This window comes from Grus americana, chromosome 9 (assembly GCF_028858705.1).
Source record: "Grus americana isolate bGruAme1 chromosome 9, bGruAme1.mat, whole genome shotgun sequence".
Lineage (NCBI taxonomy): Eukaryota > Metazoa > Chordata > Aves > Gruiformes > Gruidae > Grus > Grus americana.
This window is the reverse complement of record NC_072860.1, coordinates 2,060,492-2,079,345: the sequence shown is the minus strand read 5'-3', so window position 1 is coordinate 2,079,345 and position 18,854 is coordinate 2,060,492. Positions and strand designations below refer to the sequence as shown.

General features: G+C 51.0%; 1 protein-coding gene across 1 annotated transcript; it reads right to left on the bottom strand.

Moving 5' to 3' along the window:
• Positions 1 to 16: 16 nt before the first annotated feature.
• On the bottom strand, positions 17 to 18,446 carry KY (kyphoscoliosis peptidase). The gene is made up of 12 exons (XM_054835025.1): positions 18,314 to 18,446; positions 17,192 to 17,254; positions 14,855 to 14,917; positions 12,742 to 12,816; positions 12,525 to 12,566; positions 11,793 to 11,843; positions 9,729 to 9,811; positions 9,286 to 9,394; positions 7,466 to 7,583; positions 2,643 to 2,831; positions 1,855 to 2,045; positions 17 to 961 (listed from the first exon to the last, which is right to left on the bottom strand). Exons 1-12 carry the CDS (start codon positions 18,444 to 18,446, stop codon positions 60 to 62), a joined length of 2,019 nt encoding a protein of 672 aa, XP_054691000.1. The 3' UTR covers positions 17 to 59.
• Between the last annotated feature and the right edge of the window lie 408 nt (positions 18,447 to 18,854).

Genomic DNA, 18,854 nt, shown 5'->3' with positions numbered 1-18,854 from the left:
GCTGTATTGGTTTTGGGCACGTCGGAAATGTTGGTGAGTGAAAGAACAAGGAGGGGTTGTTACTGGGTCTCAACCTCGTATTTCAGGACGTGTGAGTAAAAGCTGTGGTTAGCGTTCTCATGCACCATCACAAACACCTCTCTGCACCCCGAAGTGTTGCAGGTTCCCTCCCAGTAGCCCCTACTCTGGGTGAGAGGATAAGCGTTCTCCGCTTGAACTAGCACCTTTGCTATCCCGTGCATTTTGAGTTTAAACTGAACGTTGCGATTCGCCGGCAGCAAGCCAGAGAGTGGCTCCAGTATTTCATAATCTTCCGCCCACTTGGTGTAACTCTGCGGGAAAGCTGGCCACTTCACTTCAGTGTTCAGGCAAGCGATGAGGTAGTTGAAGATGTAGTCATAATTGCCAGGATCTGACTTCTTCTTGGCATAGACTTTCAGAACAAAGTTGCCTGCGTGGGGGAGATGGATCTTCAACTCAATTTGGTTCCCACGATGGATTTGCATGATGTGCCGCCTTCTCGTATCCTCCGTCAGGCTGCTGTTCTCGGAGTGCAGCGAGGCTAAGACACTTATGTCTTTGCCCAGGGTAAAGGTGACGGAACACCGTCCGTCGTTGGTGTGAATGATGGGGTCGGGGTGTGACGGCCTCAGGAACCCTTGCCGCTCTGTGAACCAGCTTGGTCCAACGGGCTGATGCAGGTCCTTGGGGAAACGCATGGCCTTGTCCACAGACTTGCACTCTACCACGTATTCTAACACGCACTTGTAGACCTCCTCTGAGGCTTTGGAGGGCTTGGCAAAGATCTGCAGCTTGTGACTCCCTGTCTTCTGTGGGTAGATTTCCAGCTTCATTCCGTGTTTTTTCAAAGTCATTAAACCGTGTTCATCTGTTCCCTTCAGCTTAAATGTAAATAATGTGGCAGAACGGCAATCCACTGATACAGAGGCTTTTCCATTTACTACGAAATGCAAAAGAAAAGAGACTGCATAGGAGTTTCAGTACATCTTTTTTGCACTACACCCTGTTCTGGGAAGACTAATCTGTGCCAATAAATTGCTGCTTCCCTAATAGTAAAAGAAAAAGCTGCAACCGACAGGTCATACGTAGCTTGTCAAGCTGTCTGCTCAGACCAGTGTCCCTCAAAAAGAATGAGGTGAAGAGTGGCCTTTGTTTTGGAGCCGTGCGTTTATCCTCTTTCGATATACACTGAAATGGAGCTGTGTTCCTACAGAATATGAAAACCTGTGTGAAATGTAAGTGAAAGTACCGTCAGCCCACGTGCTCGGGAAGGGCTTAATTAGATGTGATTAGACCTGATTGCTAGTCCAGAATGGTTATTCCAAGAGGCTTCAGAGCAGAGCGCAGGAACCCTCCAGTACGTAGATAGGGATAACCTCTTCCCAAAGAGCTTGGAGGCAACATTAAGTTCTAAAATGTTGTTGCCTTTAAGTTTTACCTCCTGCAGCTCTTTTAAAATCCGAGGAAGGTGATCTTAAATGTGGGCCCTGTAGTTCAGTGGTGTTACCTGAATAGTTTTACATTAAAATTGCTGCTGGACTTACTCAGAGTGCTGAGGATTGCATAAAGTGGTGCCTGTTTATCCATCATTCAATAAGTCAAGCTTTTGGAACACTGTAAAGAGTTTTAATCTCATTTTCAAGCCAGGTTTGCTAATAAATAATATTAAAAAAGAAAGAAAAAAAGACTTTCCTCTGCCCCAAGAGCTTTGAGTGCACTCTGCTTGCCAGAACCAAGCTGGAAATGTAACTCGCTACACGCACGACGGTGTGTGGTGGATGCAGGGCTGCGTAACGAAGGATGCTCTGCAGCTTCCCCTCCGCAGCGTGTTACCTGTTTGGATGACAGCTGTCTCCGGGTGCGCGGTCAGCAGGCCCAACATGTAAAAATTACTGTTGTGCAGCATGTTGTTCTCAAAATCTTTCAATGTCAGGGTTGGTTTAAGAAGCTGCCAGTTACTGTTATCTGGGAAGTGATTGTTAATGAAGAGAGCCGGGTGAGTCAGAAAATAAAACTCATTGTACCTGGAAGAAGAAGGAAGAGATGAAAGGAAAATGAGTAATTATATAAATGGTTAATTCTTCCCCTGCACGGTGGTGGTGATTTCAGCAGGAGGTAGTTGGAGTGTTTTCAGCTGCTGAGAAACTGAGATCGATGGGTTTGAAATTCTCCAGGCAGAGAGGGAACGTGAGCTTTGGCCTTCCGTTATTTCCAGGGCAAATGCTGAGCTTTTGGATACAACTAGAGTATTTGCACTACCCCCTGCAACGATGGGCTCCCAAGGAAAGAGGGAGGCACTGCTTGTCGTCTGAGAGTGTGGAGGCACCCCCTCTCAGGCAGCTGAAAGCCGTGAAGCAAGTGCCACCTAGTATTGCACAGACCGAAGAAGCGATAAGCAAAACAAGCTCACTTGTAGCAGCTATGTGGCTTGCTGCTCGGGGCTGCTGCCTTTCTACAGGTACATGCTCCATCCCTTGTATAGGCAGCCCAGGGACCTTCCTCGGGGCTTTGGGTCTTGCTGTGGGACCTAAAATTTGTCACCGTTTGGTGTTATCGTGCCCGTTGGCTTTCTTCTGCCTTTGGGGTTGGTTTCTGTATTAACACAGGGGATGGTTCTTTACCTGAAGGTGAACTTGGTAAAAGAATCATCAACAGCACCACTTCCCCAGGTGCTGTCGAGTAAATGCCACCTTCCGTCAAGGTAGACGGCGTTCCAGGCGTGGTCGGAGTCCCCCGTAAAGGTCTGCCCCATCTTGTACCCGTAGCCCTTGGAGTATCCCGATAGCTTCATGCACTGGATTCCTGCAATGCTAAAAGGAAACAATGAGATGCAGCAGGAGACTTCTGTTTTAAACCGTTCGGTGTACTTTTGTGAAAAAAAGTTCAGTACGTCTGCAGAACTTCGATCCTGTAGTCAAGTGGACCAGCTCCATCAGCTCCTCGGGCTCCTCCTTGCAGTTGAGTCCCAGGGGAGTTTGGAGCTTTAAATGTCTGAGCGTGCAAGTGTACCTCTCTCTGAAAACTCTGAAACTTCTGACCCTGGTGACAGACTGCTGTGCTAGATGTCTAGGTTATTGCAAGTTCTCCCCTTTCACCGCTGACATCACGTAGAGTCCGTATTTTTCAGGGCTGTGCTAGTGAACGTCTTCATATGGGGTGGGCAGGCGAGAGTAACCCAAGGTAACGATGCCCGGTGTTGGGGCCGTTCTTTCTTGTAGTCTTTGCATGGGCGCTTGGAGAGAGCGTCCCGCTGGAGGAAGGGTCTTCTCTCTTCCTGTTTTTGCATATTCCCTCGCTTTTTCTCCAGCGCACCATCAATTCAGCGTTGTTAGAGGGGGGTGACAAAGATGAAGTGTGCTTAATTGCTCTCTGTCTTGTTACTCAGTGGAATCCCTTTGATGCTGTCCACAATTAGCCCGTGTAATTATAAATTAAAAGTGCGTCTGTTCATGCTTGTGTTCTCTCTGTAACAGTAGACCCGGTGTTTGACACCGACTAAGCTATCTAAACCTCATGGGATTGTGGAAGCTGATTTAGTTTCTTTAAAGAGTGAGCTTGTGCTTGCCCTGGGTGCAAATGATTAAATAGTCTCTTTTAAAAAAAAAAGAATACCTGTGTTGATGTGTAAATAAGATTTAAATAAGCACTGTGTTAATAAGCTCTCTGCTGTTGATAGCAATGGATTCTAACATTGGCATCTTATTTCAGCATTAATCTAAAATTGCTTCACTTAGAGGATTGTCTTTTGTGTAGGATGGTATTGACATTTTTCCTCTTCATTGAAAAGTACATTAAATGGAACAGCTACCTTAAGTAATAAACTGTGCCCACTTCAAGAGCGAGATTGTCTGCATAATGTGGGTTTAACTCAGAAGAAAAGTGATATTTATGGGGAAGATAATTAGCATGGTTGTTAAGAAGCTGAGGTCTGGTAACAGATACTGGCTGGTAATTGGCAGTGCAGTCGCGCTCAGAGGGAGGATTGCTTTTTTCACGGAGGTGATGCTGATTTAGAGGGAAGGTGGTCATTTCAGCTTCTCATACATCTTCCTGAACTCAGACCTGGACCTCTTTGTGTTACTTAGCTATTTGATACTCTTTCTTTAAGAGCAGCAAATTAAGTTCTTACATTCTTTGTGAAATTCTTTAAGAAAGAGTATCAAATATAGAATCACAACTGCAAAGGGCTGATCGGGAGCTGACGTTGGGTAGCCTGCAGAGAATAGGCAAAATGATACGGAGAAGAGAAACGTGGCAGTACCCCAGATGGTTAGCAAAGCAGCGGAGGGAGCGCGCAAGCCAGCGTGGGCCGTTACACGGCGATAGCAAGGTGCTGTCACACGAGGCGTTCGAAACGAGGGTGGCAAGACTGGAAGGAATGCCACTGAGAAACCTGGTGCCGCAGGTGGTCTGTAAAGCCTTTGCCAGCCCGTGGTCGCCTGCGAGCCAAATTCTAACGCGGAGCTGGGCAGTAAATCTGGAGCAACTCCGCTGACAAGACTGGTGAGAGCTTGGATTTACATGGTGTAACTGAGACTAGGAGCTGGCCCGGGAGTTTCAAAGGGGCCTAACAGGAGCTAAGTACCAAATTCCCACCAATTTCATGGGGATTGGTGTCTAATCCTTCCAGGCTTCTCTAGACATTCTTGTTAGCTGGGATATTTGGAGAGAACGTTAAGGGACAAGTTCTGCCCTTCATTCTCTCTGCACTCTCGCTTACAGTGAACGTTAGCAAAGCAGCAAGAAGAGTTTGTGCTTGGATGCGTTCAAAGTTCCCAAAAGAAAGGTCAGAGCATTTAAACAGCGGTCTCTCTAATAATGGACAGAACAAAAAAACAGGCTGAAACATCCTGTAAAAGAGCAATCCTGTATCGGTGAAAAGAGTGATGGTGTCTGTTCTTGTGTAAATGACTTTATACAGCTAAATTAACCAGGCAGAGAGAAGATGGAGATGATCTCCAGAAATACCTGAAGTTGGCAATGTGATGGTAGAAGATGACCTAAATACGAGGTGGACTGGAAGAAGCAGTTGGCAACATCTGCTTGGTGCAGCAAGGAGGTTAAAAGCAAAGTTGCTTTTCTGCTTCAAAAAGAGTGGGAAATAATCTGGATCTTGCTACAGGTGTCACGGAAATTCAGTGGCATCTCCTTCTTCCCTTTGATTTCAGGTTGACTTTGATGATTTCATCTAAAAAAGAAGCAAATTTGGCTTCTCCAGAGGGAGACAGAATGGTTTATTCTTGTGGTAGGTGGGTGTACATTCCTGCGCCTCAAAGGAAGGAAAGCTACTGACTACAGAAAACAGGAAAAGCAAGAGGATGTGAAACCTGGATTATTTGCAGACTAATTATGAACAAGGAGCAGCTAAGTGGTCAGATCCAACCGTAGGGAGTGCGGTCGGCTCTACTCCCAGAGGTCGTGCTGAAACCTCTCAAGTGCAAATAATTGTTTTGCCTCCACGGTTAATTCTGGTAAGGGAGTTTCTGCCCAGGTCTGGACTGCTAGGTTCTGTCCTAAACTGAATTCTTGAATTTACACTCCCTGATTCACTCAGCCGCGCTACCCCCTTTGAGTTTGGTTGTCAGCTGAGAAGCCAATTCTTGATATACGCCGTGAAAATATTGGTCAGAAGCCCGTGTTTACGTTCCTTGCTGTTACACCTGACGTTTGGAAACTGATGTTTTGCGGCCGGCTTCCCACGACGCGTGCCCACCTTTCCTCTGGGACGGGAGTCCCGGCTTCATGGGACAAGTCTGACAAGTCGGAGGTGGCGGAGTTGTGTCTGCAGCAGGAGCTCTTCTCTCTGCTGGCACTGGGACAAGGAGGACTCAATCAGCGTCAGCCCTTGACTTCAGCGGGACCTTTGAGGGGGGACTCCTGGTGACTGGCAAATTGGGTTGTTTGTTAAAGTTGCCTCAACAGGAGCGAGGAGAAAAAAGCATGTTAAAAGACCTTTTTTTCCCCCCAAAACTTGGCTCTGAAAAATCTTTATATAGGGCAATTGCTCTTTGCCTCTTGCCTTTGTGCTTCAACTCAGCATAAGACTTGAACGGTGCACAAGGAGAAGGGATGAGGAGATCCCCTTGCAAGAAAGAGTGGATGTCTTCGGTTAGAGATTTTTTTTGGGAAAAGAGCTAAACATTTAGCTGGTATTTGACAAAAGTAACAGGCTGGATGACTGGGAGGTTTCCTGAATCACAAAATGAATAATCAACCTGGAACTGAGGAATTAAGAGTACGTCAACAGAGCCTTTAAATAGTAAAACATATCCTTGGAAAGATTAATGTTTTTAATGAACTAAGCATATGCTTTTTAATGAACAGATGCAAATTTCCCCCACTTCTAACTGCTAATAACTGTTCCGTAAGATGCAGTTACAAATTCATACTTCATCATCCTATTTCTTTATTTTACTCTTTAGAAAGCAAGACCAGATATTGTGGGATATGTTACTGGTTGGAAGCATGCATCGCTTTAGCGTCTGGCACAGTATTAGTATTATTTTTTTAAAAATCTGTCCTTTTCCCTGTAGATTTTATTTGTCTCATGGTGAAAACCTTCCCAAATCTTTTTGGATGGTGTGGAAAGCCAATTGTTACTTACACATGCCAATTAATGACTGGTCTTTAATTTTTTCCAAAGCTGACTTGTAGACGGAAGCTGCTCTGCTGAGAAGGTCCTCCTTGGGAGAGCCACCACGCAAGCCCACGCTCTTAGGAAAGTACACCGCTGCTTTCTGGCATTAGGAGGCCCCTTCCAATTCTGTGTCCCGGAGTCGTCGGGTCCACTTTTCTCCTCTCGGACCAACCTCATACATGAGGCTGGTCCCAAACTTACCAAGGCACCTTCGTTGCCTTTGCTACTCCTCTAAGGCAAACTATTGCGTACCGCTGCGAGAGGTGAGATGCTGCTCCTTGCTGCGGTGCTCGAGGGTTGCCTGGCCTCAACGGTGATGCTGAGAACGGTGTGGTAAGCGTTGTAATTCTGTCAGGGAGGGGAGAGGGCATCTCCAGAAGGTTTTGGGAAAGCTCCTTCTGGGACTGTGCCTACCTCTTGCATGGGAGCATGTTGGAGACAACGCTCCTCCTTGTTTCAGCCTTGCCGTGCTTTTAACCTTCACGTACAGATACTCAAAGGGAAAACCTAGCCTCTTCTAACCAAATTAGCTCTGTGTTTTCATCTGCCATTATGTTAATGCAATGCGAAGCTCAGCAGATGGCACAAAGTAAATTATGCTGGGAGGTGGGGGGGTGGAGGGGGTGGAGGAGGAAGCAAAATTGACCTTTCTAGGACTCGCTATTTTTCCACAGCATGGTTTGAAAGCTAAAGTTCCACGTGCTGCTTAAAGTCACATCAGTCAGCGCAAAGGCAGACAGAAGAGGCACGGGGATGACAATGAATGTTAACTCTCCCTGGCACCGAATCTTTCTGAGCTTTGTTTACCTGCACATGTGTTCAAAGAGCCCAGCGTACCCCTCGCAAATGCTCTTCCCCGTCTGAAGCACATCTATGGGTTTGCTCGACAGCTGGCTTTTGTTATGGTAGCCCACTACGTCGTATTCTGCGGGAAGGAACACAAACGAAAGTTCATCCAAAAGCCTGAGGCAGCGGGATGGACGGGCAGCAGGAGCAACCCTCGGATTGTTTTTCATCTCCATGAGCGCGAGCAAGGAGAAACGTGCCGCACAAGGATGTCGCGGACGGCTGCTGGGGGGGAGAGGGACAAGGTCTGTCCCTTATCACCATTTCTTCTAAGCCTGGGCCGGGATTCTGCAGTCGAACCCAAATGGGAGGAAAAAATCTGCTTTTTTTGGAGAAAGTGGGCGTCCCCAGGCGCTGCCCTGGTGCAGGGGGATCTGCAGTCTCAAGAGCTCCCGGTAAAAACCAGAGCTCTGCATTTAAAGAGTTGGACTCGTGTTACTGTCAGAGGAAACCATTGAGCTTTTTGCACTCTTAACAAGCAATTTGTATTAAAAAATACCTGAAGAGTAGCTCGTTGGGAAATACCTGAAATAATTTATTGCAAGTGAGTCATATTAATACCTGGAAGTGCAGGAAATCATAATTTGTTTGAATGAACGCAGAGAAGCGGCACAGCAGGGTCCCTTCAGACAGAGCTCGAGGAACTGGTCTGGGAAGGTTAATTCAATACCGACCAACCTCGGTCACGTCCACAACCTCTTTCTGAAAATAACGAACGTATTTTTCTGACAAAGCTCTAAGGAATGCTGCATCAGCTGATTCATCCTCCCCTTGATGCTGTGGAAGAGGAGGGGGGAAAGAAAAAAAAAGCTGGCGACGCGCTGTATTTGTGCTTTGACGGCATGCTGCAACCGCTTGCCTTTTATCGAAGGGGCTTCGCTGACGGCTGCTTTAGGGTTGGCTCGTGGGGCTCAGGGAGAAGCTGGGCCACCAGCAAAGCCGCAGAGCACTTTGAGGGGAACGGAGAGCTAGCTGGCTGCACGTGGCTCTATTTATGCTAGAAATGATAGCTAAAATAATTTATTTTAGTGCTACTGCTGCATGGAGGTAGCAGTCCATTGCAGGCAGGGAGGTGAATCGGGTGGGGAGAGACACCCGGGGAGCAGCGCTCCCGCTTAAAATCCAAGCAAGGAAGGAGTTTATATCGTCCGTGCTCTGCCAGGATGGATACACGGCGTTTTTGCAAGCCGATTTAAATTCCTAGCAGTGTGTTTATTTTTTGTGCATGTAAATAGGGGTCAGTCTCTGCAGGAAGGCAGGAGAACCGGGGCTGAGATGGTGTTAAAAAAAAAAAAAAAAAAAAAGAAAAATCTTGCAAGGAGATGACAGCGTACCTGTCGGGATCAGAGACATCCTGTGAATGCAAACAGACCGACTCAGACCAGACCGGCTGTCCCAACAGGATGTGGCGCAGGCAGAAATGAGTTAATGAACGATCAGCGGCCAACGGGAGCTCGGCGCGGGCATGAGTCGAGTGCTCGGTTTCAGGAAACGCAGTGAAATCAGCAGTCTGCATGTTTAAGGGCAAGATTGAAGCTGCTTGGGACTGACCCGACTACGCTGACCGAGCAGTTGCTGGCAAAGCTCTGCTGATCTCAGGCCAGTGCTTCCCAAATTGCTCTGGTGCTCTCCGTCAGCTGGCCCGTTTGGCCGGCGAATGGCACCGCGCCGCAGCGCGTCCGGATGTGGACGAGGCGAGGGAAACCCCCCGCAGACACATAGGGAACTGCAAGGGCAGAGTAACGGGGACGGGGACAGCCTTAGCTGAAGATGTGACCTACCTATGTGATGGCATATCCACATCCATATGGCTCGGACTTTCTCCAGATCAGTCCGGGCTTGTTTAAGCAGGGCTTTAACGAGTTCCTCTACGCTGTTCTTGACGTTTACCTGTTTGCGAGGAGGAAGCATTGCAAGATCGTGGTGAAGAAATGGTAGATCTCCCTCCCCGCTCCCTTGTTCTTCTAAAGCTGGTGAGACCCCGCCTCCTCATTAAAGACAGAAACACAAAGCCGTGTTTCAAGCAAGAAGGATTTTTGGTCGTAGTTTCTGGCCTAGAGTGGGATCTCTGTTTGCAGGGAAATGGTTTTTCCCTTGTCTGGGGGATTTTGAGGCGCTTGCCCCACTAGCTCAGACCAAGCTGGTGTTAGCGCTGGTAGCCAGGTCTCGGGGAACGGTTCCGCAGGGGAGCTGGGAGGAGGACAGAGGCAAAAGCAAGACTTACTTTTAATGCGTAGGCATCCAGCTTCTCAAATTGCTGCAGATCCACTGGCATGGATTTCAAAGAGGATTTGTCCCATGGATATGCTGGGAAGAAATGAGTTGTCATTGCCTCGGGAAGGGAGGGGGGCATTTTTCCTGGCCGTACGCTTGAACGAGGGGACAGGGCAGAGCTCCTGCCCGAGCCGCAGAGGCATCCATCAGCGGGCGCTTAGGGAGCGGAGGACGCGAGGGCACTCGCAGAGGGTCCCTGCCAGCTGCACGGAAAGCAGGAGCCATCCCGTCTGGTATAATTTGGGCAATGCTGGAGCGGGAGGTGCCCCCGCACCTTTGGCACCGCGTAACAGTGTAGGAAATCCCAGGATATTATGCGGAGGTGCACAAGATGCAGTGCAGGAGTATCGGGGAAAACCTGCGCTGTGGACGCCCTGGCAAAACCATGACTTTTTAAAAAACTCAGCTGCATTTCTTCCGTAGTTTTGCCGAAAGCAATGGCTATTTCGTACGGTCAAGGGCCACGATTCTGCACAAATTCAAGCGCGCGGGGAGCAGTTGGACTGAAACTGCTGTGCCTGCCCCTCGGCATCCTTGCGGGCTCCAGGCTCCTGGTTCTACTCCGTGTGAATAAAGGGTTAATAACCTGCCCTAATTAATCAGGTAACTTATTTTTTAACAGCCTCTGAACGAGCTGACGCTGTTCTCTCTCATCAGTGAGGCACCCGAGTGATCCGGCTAGAGCTCGGTGCGCAGACGTATCGGATGGACGTCTCCCCCAGCCCGCCGTCTGCTCAGCGTTCCCTTTTCTTCTGAGCTGGTGAGAGAAGGATTGAGCTCTACGGCAATCTCTCCCCCTGTCATGGGCTGTCAAAACCATTCAGGACTAAAGAGATTCTTCTAGCTATCTCTGTAGGATTGTTATTTCTCTGGGAAAAAAGGATTTAAAAGAGATCACGAAGTGAAAATGCTGTTGCGTGACTCTGGAGTGCTGGGAGAGGTGACTGAATGATGCCGTAGAGCTGCTGTCTGCCTGGAGAGAGGTGACAAGGAGAAGCGAATTGCCTCGGGCTGCGCGTGGGGGCACAGAGGCTTCGGCTGGTTGCGTACCGCTTTCTTTGTCGCCCCCGCTAAGCAAGCGGGACGCCCCTCCGCTGCCTGCTCGGCGAGCGCCGGTGGGAGCGGGACGCACCAGGGGCTCCGAGAGCATCCTGTCCTCGCTCAGAAGCCGGCGGTGCTTCTGAAATCTGTATTCATCACCTGCTCCCTCCCCGTGCCCCCAAACCGGGGCTCTGGCCCCTTTGCTGCCAGCTCCAGCCCACTGGGGAGGTGACCAGAAGGTCTAGTCCTGACTCGCAAAGGTGTTTTGTTAATGTGAGCCCCGCTCTTCTTGGAAACCTCTGCCCCGGGTGGGGGGGCTATGGGGCGTCCCACGTCCCGGTGACGGTGCAGCTCTGCCCGTCTGCCAAAATCTGCCAAAATCAGCGTGTAGACACACGGTGTCTGGTTCTTTAACAGCCTTGTTTGTTTATCTCGCTTTTCCCTGAAAAGGGCTATTATGCCGACCTAAAGAGAGATAAAGCAGATTTACCCATTTAAAGGTTCCCACTCTCTACAGCTCAGAAAATTACTTTTTGCTTTTGGGAACAGGATGAGTTTTGCGTTGGTTTTGATTTTTTTTTTTTTTTTAAATTGTTTATCAGTTTTCATCTTTGTCAGGTTATAGCTGCAAAGGTTCCCCGCAGATGCGGGCTCTGCAGTAACTCGCGTAGCCCCGTGCAGTTAGAAAGCGTGCATCCTGCCTGTTTGCAGTCTTCCTCGGGCATGGAACCTCGGGAAGGTCTCGGGCACGTGTGACATTCCCAAAGCCCATCCCCATCTGCCGTCCCCGACGAACACGGGGCTGGGGAGCTGAATGTTATTTGTGATACTAGAAATGAAATCCCTTGTCTGTGAGCTTCGGTCTAGGCTTGCGGCAAGGGAAGGCCTGTTTCTAGGACTGAAGGGTTTCCTACCCGGGGCTGCCCCGCGTTGTGCCCCGCCGGTGTGGGGCGAGGGGACAGCTGATAGTTACCGTGCAGGTCTTTTCCTCCTGGTGGCCGTGGGGCTTCGGTCCGCTGGCTACCTAGAAAATTGGGGAAGGGAGTGTGAGGTGAGCAGTTCTTAGCAGGAGAAAAAAAGACAAACAGAACTAAGGGGTTCTGGGTGGAAAAAAGCTGAAATTGAGGGTTTGCTTTGCCGATTCCCTTGCGTACGGATGTGGATGTCGACAGCCCGCAGAGCGTGGGCACCGAGGGGAGAGGGATGAAGCAAGCCGCGTGGGCCGCGGTGCGCTCTGCGTCCCCTCCCCGCCGTCCTGCAGCTCTGCAGAAGAACATTCCCCGGCAGCCAGGCATCTCCTGTTCTAGCCCGAGGCTGGGGACATCTAACCCCTGCCCACCACCCGGCCAAACCCCCAGGCATGGAAGAAGGCAGAGCTGTTAGACGATAACCCCGCGGAGAGCTCTGCGGCAGCTGGAGGATTTCTGAGGGACCCTGCGGCCCCCAGACCATCACCACCTGCTTTATCCCAGAGCTGGAGGAGGAGGAGGGGACTCCCCTCTTCCCGGGAGCAGAAGGAGTTTGCTCCTCAAGCCCCAGGCGCTGGCAGGGCCTGGCAGCATCTGCCTGGCAGGGAGGGTGGACGTGGGGGTTGGCATCCTCTCAGGAGCCTCGAGGGGAAGAAGGGAGCTGGTCTTCTCCTGGGAGCAACCTCCCGGGCAAGGGCTAGCTTGGAGACACGCGCCGTGGTGGAGCAGAGCCTCACCTTTGCTGTCCTGACCTCTCAGGCTGGGCAGCCTCCGGGGACCTGCAACAACCCCAGCGTGGTTAGTGCAATCGTGGCAACCCCCACCCTGGCTTGAGGGGTGCAGCACCTCCTCGAGCTCCCAGAGGGCTTCTTGCCCTCCCTACTTCTGCAAAGGGAAGGATGCGGCCCCTCCTCCCTCCCACCCCTCTGCAGGGCTCCAAAGCCTGGGCTGTACCTTTTCCAAAGGAGAGTTTTTTGAAGAGTTGTGGGGTCGTATCCTTGGGATGAATCTCCACCGTCACTTGGGTTCCTGCAAGAAACCACCACAAACTCCCTAAGAAAGGGAAAACCAACGGGGATGCGGAGGAGAAGGGGCGGATTGCCTGCCGAGGCATCGCTGAAGCCAGTTCTTTAGCAAAAGAAGTGGCAGCTCTGGCGATTGCGGAGGTACGGAAGCGCTTGGCTTTCCTGGCAAAGCAAAGCTCCCTTGAGAGAAACTGTATGGCCAGAAAGCCTCTGGTCACCTCCGGCGTGATTTGTAAAATTTGTGATTTGAGAAAGCGGATCATAAATAAAGCAGAGGTCCTCAGCGAGGATTATGGGGCAGCTTAAAAAAAAGGTTTATCACCATATGAAATAGCTTTTGATGGAGATACGGTAAGCAGAGAATCAACTTCTTTCATTGATTCTTCTTGGAATCAAACAGAAAAAGGCTCAGAGCTTTGAAAATGGTTTGCCTTGTGATATTAAAATCTCTGGCAGAGGCCGTTGCCTGTAAGAGGCAGCGTCCTGGCAGAAGCCGGCTGCGGTCCAGGCGCGCCGTGGGACTTCCGCGTGCCGTGATGCTCCAGAGCGACCTTGGATGGAAACCTGGGGGTCTTGTGATTAAAGTTTCATAGAGAGAAGTACAAGGGAAAAAGTTAGGGAGTGTCTTATATGAATTACCTGAACTTTTTGAAAGAGACTGTGATTTATTTTATTTTATTTTTTTTTTTTTTGCAAGTATTTCAGAAGGTTTTGCAACCACCGAGGTTCCCTGGAGGATCTCAGTGCGGTCATGGGCTCCCCGTTTCGGATCAGACTGAAGTTGCTTTGGAGACTGAAGGTCAAGATGCCACCGCACCTCGGGGCTGCCATCCCTTCGCACCTGCTACCTCCTACAACTTTATCGAGTCTCGTGACATTTGGGGTTTTCCTTGAAAGCCAGCTCTTGGAACCAGCTAATTAGGTAGGAATCTGCACTTTCATCAAAGAATAAGTTGTTCCTCAAAATTTAATTTTCAAAAGAAGTTCTTGGTTGTTTTTTTTTTTTTCTAATCTCCTGTGATTACACAAAAAAGTTTGATGACCTTTAAAGCCCCAAAAGCAGAAGGCAAGAAAAACTCTAAAAACTGTAAAATGCTAGAATTTTACTTCAGTTGTGGGATGCTTGCACATATCAGAGTGTCAAAATTAGAGCTGGTTGGTGCATGTTAATTCAAAGGTAAAATGAAGTTGTTTCTCAAAGATAGGACTTTGTGCAAACAGTATCATTTCCTTACGATTTCTATATTTTCAAGGGTCCTTTCTTATTTCTCAGGATTATTTTTTATCTTCGGGTTTTTGTGAGTTTTCTTGCCAACTTCCACTTTCTCAGTTTTCCCCCATAAATTAAAATTCTTTGTTTTCAAGAAACAAATATAACGACGAGGAATGCCTTCTTCCAGTAAGTTTAAAAGGCATTTAACAAGTGAAAAAAAACCATAATTCCACAGAAATTTTTCAAAGCCCTACGTCCACTGCTTTAAAAACTAATGGTATGAAGTGGCTGCTGATGTTTTTGGGTTTTTTTAATTGTTCCTAAGACATCCTTCATAAAGAAACACTTGCATTTCTCCTCATTCTCTGTAGCCGGACGAGTCCTTCGGCGGTGAAGTGCTTTGGGACGTTCCTTCCAAGGATCTACCCTATGAAAGGACTTCTGCAACCAGCCGTCTGAAGCTAAACTTCTGCCAATATTATTTCTTCTGGCCCTTGCGCCCTTCCGGCAGCGCTGGAACATCTGACGGTGGCGGGAGGATGTTCTTACCACGCTTTCCGATTACGTCTGCGCTGTGTCCTGGTGGTCAGGGGATGGTGGGTGCTCCAGGACCTGCCTCCGTGCATCCACGCTGAAAGACCCGAGGATTCTCCAGGCTCCCCTGGGATCTTTAATTCTTCACGCTCAAGATCCCATAATTGCCAAGGTGGGACTCTTTCACTCTTTTGGTGCGTTCTGAGGTTATTTTATTACAAAAAAAAACCCCCTTGAGCAGGTGCTCACTGAAGCCCTGCTCTGAAAACCCGTTCTCCCTTGAGTCGCCACTTACCTTCGTTAGAGTACGAAGTGACGGCTTGCGTCTGCTCGCAGGGCTCCCTGGAGACTCGCCGACCTGGTTGTACAAAGAAAAACGTCTCGGTGCCTTGAAGAGAGCAGAGGTGCCCGGTGGGGAGGCGGATTAAACCTCTGCCTTTGCTCAGCAGCAGAGTGAGTAACCACACGAGAAGCCCAACCCCGTTCTCTGGCTTCGAAGCCCGATGGCTCGTGGTCCAGGGGCACCTGGCCCCGCTCCGGAGGGACGCTCCAGCCCGGGGAAGGGCTGGAGCGGGCGCTGCAGGGTGGGGGGTGAGGGCGCTGGGACCTGCGGGTGCGCGTTTGGAGAGGTGGGTGGGAGGGAAGGGCAGCGCGCGGAGTTCGGGGGCGACGCGGCCCCTGAGCGGGAGCGCTGGTGCGGTTGTTGGCGTCTCATCCCCGTCTCTCCCCGCTGTGCTCTGGGAGCCCCTGGGTGTCTCAGCGACGTGGGCTGGCCCAGGGGTCCGTGGGGCAGAGGGAGATGTGGGGAGCAGCCAGCATGCCTGGGAACGACCGTGCTGTTGCAGACGGCATAAATCTGCTCCCGCGGGCTGCGCTGACAGCCAGGGCGGTCAGCAAATGCCAGGCGACACCGAGCCGTAGCTCCCGCGCGGCTTTGGATGCTCGAGCCTTGCCGGAGGCGGGGTGGACGTTGGCCAGGATGCCAGGGCGATCCCTCGCTCCTTTTCAAAGTGTCACGGGATTGCCGTCCTGCCAGCCACCAGAGACCAGCACAAGGAACCTGGTTTTCGCGGCTCGTCCCGAAGGCCGGATACCGTTCGTAGCGGTGGCCGTGATGAGGATCAGGCCTGTGGATGATGGGATTTTGTGGCGCGGCACGGGGCCGCAGCCTGTTTGCCTCGGCGGGGTTGGGGCAAGGCTTACGTAATACATTTTGTAAATATTGCGGCAGCACCAGCTGCTCGGTGGTGTCAGAGGCTTCACCAAGATGTTAACACGGCTAATTAAAGGGGAATTTATTAACCCCTGCGGTGCTGGAGGAACGAGAGCTCTGCCTGCTCCTCTGGCGTCTGGATTCCTTAGTAATCCTCGCGGGGATTTAAATTGTGCCTAAGGTATTGCTGCAAGGAAAGGTTTCCCGTAGGCATGCTACTAGTTTGGGGTGGTGAATGATCGATGCCGTCCTCTCACTCGTAATGGAGGCTCTGACTTGTCTCTGTAGCTCCGGTTGCAGACCCTCTTGAGCGTGATGGAAGAGGGAGAGAGTGTTGAATATTTATCTGCTTCCCAGAGTGGAGCCTTTTGTTATCTGGTGTCTGAGACAGATTTGTAAAAAAAAAACCCCAAAAAAACGAACCAGACCAAACCCCCGCAAAAACCCCAAAGATGCACCTTGCATGAAATACTGCTTGCTCGCGGTCTGTGAGCGCTGTCCAGGCACCCCTGATTCCAGAGGGGCTTGGACCAGGGCTCCTATCGAGCATCGTAACGGCTTTTGTTACACTGCCACTGCTTGGCCCGCAGAAGCAAAGCTCCTGTTTGGTATAACCAGAATCCCCTGTCTGGTACCGTGAGAATTACCCGTTGTCTTGCTTTACCTTTGCCCCCCGCCTGTCTCTGCTAGACACCACGTTAGGCTTAGACTACCGGGAAAGCAGGTTGGATGGTGGGCTTCCCTTCCCCGGGAGCTGCTCTGTCCTGAGGCATCGCAGTCCTGCAGCCTGGCTGCCTGCAGTGGAGGTAACCCCTTCAGATGTTCCTTCCAAACTATTTCAGGTCGGGGGGGGCGGGGGGGGTGTGAGGAACTGGCAGGGGAATGTTCAAAACTAGCAGCCACGCCATTTCCGGATTGCTATCAACAATCGCACTTGGCGTGGGAGATGGAGAAAGGACTGGTGGATAGATGGGTTGAAACCCCAAAGGTTTCTTGCACGCCCCAGACCCTGCCTAAGCTGCGTGAGTGCTGGGGAAGTCTCTGGAAGCTCCGTCTGCAACCTGAGCAATTTGGGGCACTGCATTTCCCCCGCCATCAGCTGGCTGTGAAACGTAAGAGCTCCATGCACCTGAAATAGGACCGAGCTCCACGGCAGCTCGCAGGAGAGTCCCCAGCAGATTGCCGTGCGTGGGCTCTGCAGTGCCACCGATGTGCGTCCTGGCCACGGGGCAGGGGAGGGCGCGGAGGGGACGCTTCCCACGGCACGTGGCCCCAGGGCCTCTGCGTGTCTCTGTCAAAGCCCCCCAAGGTGCTGGAAAGGGACGGGCTGTTTCAGGAGACGCAGCTGGGTGCTAAGAGCTTGCAGATGGGTTTGATGTACTGTGGTTGGTTTATCAATAGGGTGAGAAGATGACCTACCGTTAAGGTCTCTCCTCTGAGGTGGCTCTGATCTGCTGTTCCCATTTCCATCATCCTGCACGCCTATAAAACACAAACATGAGAGTGGCAGGCTGGCCTCCTGGAATGAGGTTCTGGCACTGCCTGGAGCCCCAGCACCCCAAAACCTTTCCTGTAACTCATCATGCCAGCTGAACCTGGGTGTCATCGGGATCCACCTTCCCTGTCTGATCTGCAGCGTTTGTGGCAGCCCCTGTTGCTAGAGCATAGAGTACCAGGAGGAGGAAAGTGCAACAGTCCGCGTCTAAGTTGCTTCCGCAGGGCTTGCTTGTATTTGGGTAGGTGCTGGATGCCCTGTTAGGTGAAGCACGAACGCAACTTCTGCCTGTCCTTGCTAGCCTGGAAACTGGTTGTCTGAAAATCTAGCTGTTCCCCAAGGTTTTAGAGCAGGAAGACTCCTTTTTCTCCTTTTACTTCTGCAGGGAGGGTTCCCCTTACAGTTGCAGAGCACAGCCTTAGCTTTTTGGAAGATCCCCTGAAGAATAGGAGCTGGGCCAGGGAGACTGTCCCAAACTGTAGCTATAAATGGCTCAGGGTAGTCATCCTTGGAGACAAAGCCTAGACACGCTTCAAACAAAACAGTTTTGTCCCTGTACTCCGTTGTAGTAGGCGCTGGGCTGGGGTGAAACTGCCGAGCTATCGCCCCGCTCCCCTTGCGCAGCCGATAGAGCCCGTGGAGGCATCTCAGGGCACCGCGGGACGGAGCGAGGTGCAAACATGGTCCTCAGATTAGTATCTGTGTGTGTGTCAGCTCCTCCTGCACCCTGGGTTGCATGCACCAGAGCCAGACACCGAGCCACATGCAGCATGCAACACTGCACGAGCGAGGGCTCTCCTGCACCAGGAGGACCAGCGAAGGCACGCTGGGTTTCTGGGGGGAAAAAAAAAAAGAAAAAAAAAAAAAGTCTAAAGTTTGGGGGGGTTGCAGCATGTTTGCAAAGGAAAAGAGGAGAAAGAGAGTGGAGGGGGAAAAAAGCCCAAACCCTGCTCCAAAGCTGCTGCTTTGCTTCACCGTCTCCGGGGCAGCTGGTGCTGCACCTGCAGCCCTCCCCTCCCTCGCACCGACTGCAGGCGGGACGTTACCTGCGCTTCGGGTGCCTTCCGTCTGCCTCTCTCTCTGCCCTTTCTGCTTGCTCGCTGTCTCCTCGGGGTGGACAATAAGCAGCAAATTGATCGTTACTGCACTGGGATCTGTCTTAAAGTCCATGGTACCCATCAGAGCGTGGCCAGGGCGCCGGTACTCCCGCGGAGCAGCTGCTGCGAGCTGCTGTGTTTATTTTCCACCCTTGGAAAGGCAAGTGCGCTCCCCCCCAAAGCCGCAGCACCGTCGGGCTGGCCCTGCCAGCTGCACCGTGAGCGCTCTGCCAAAGCCGACCCTAATGAAGAGGTTACAAGTCACCTTTGAAAGGAAATCGCAGGAGGGATCCGTTTCCTAAAGCAGAGGAAGGAGCTGCGGTTTGGCTTGGGGGGGGGTTTGGTTTCAGAGCGTGCCCCCAGCTCCCCCTCCCCTCTCTCTGCCCTTTTCGGCTTTAAGCACTTGTCTACACTCAAATCCCCCAGCAGCCCTGTTCGCTGGGGGGGATTCGCTTCCCGGCGCTGGTAGAAATCCTTAAAAGGCTTTCTC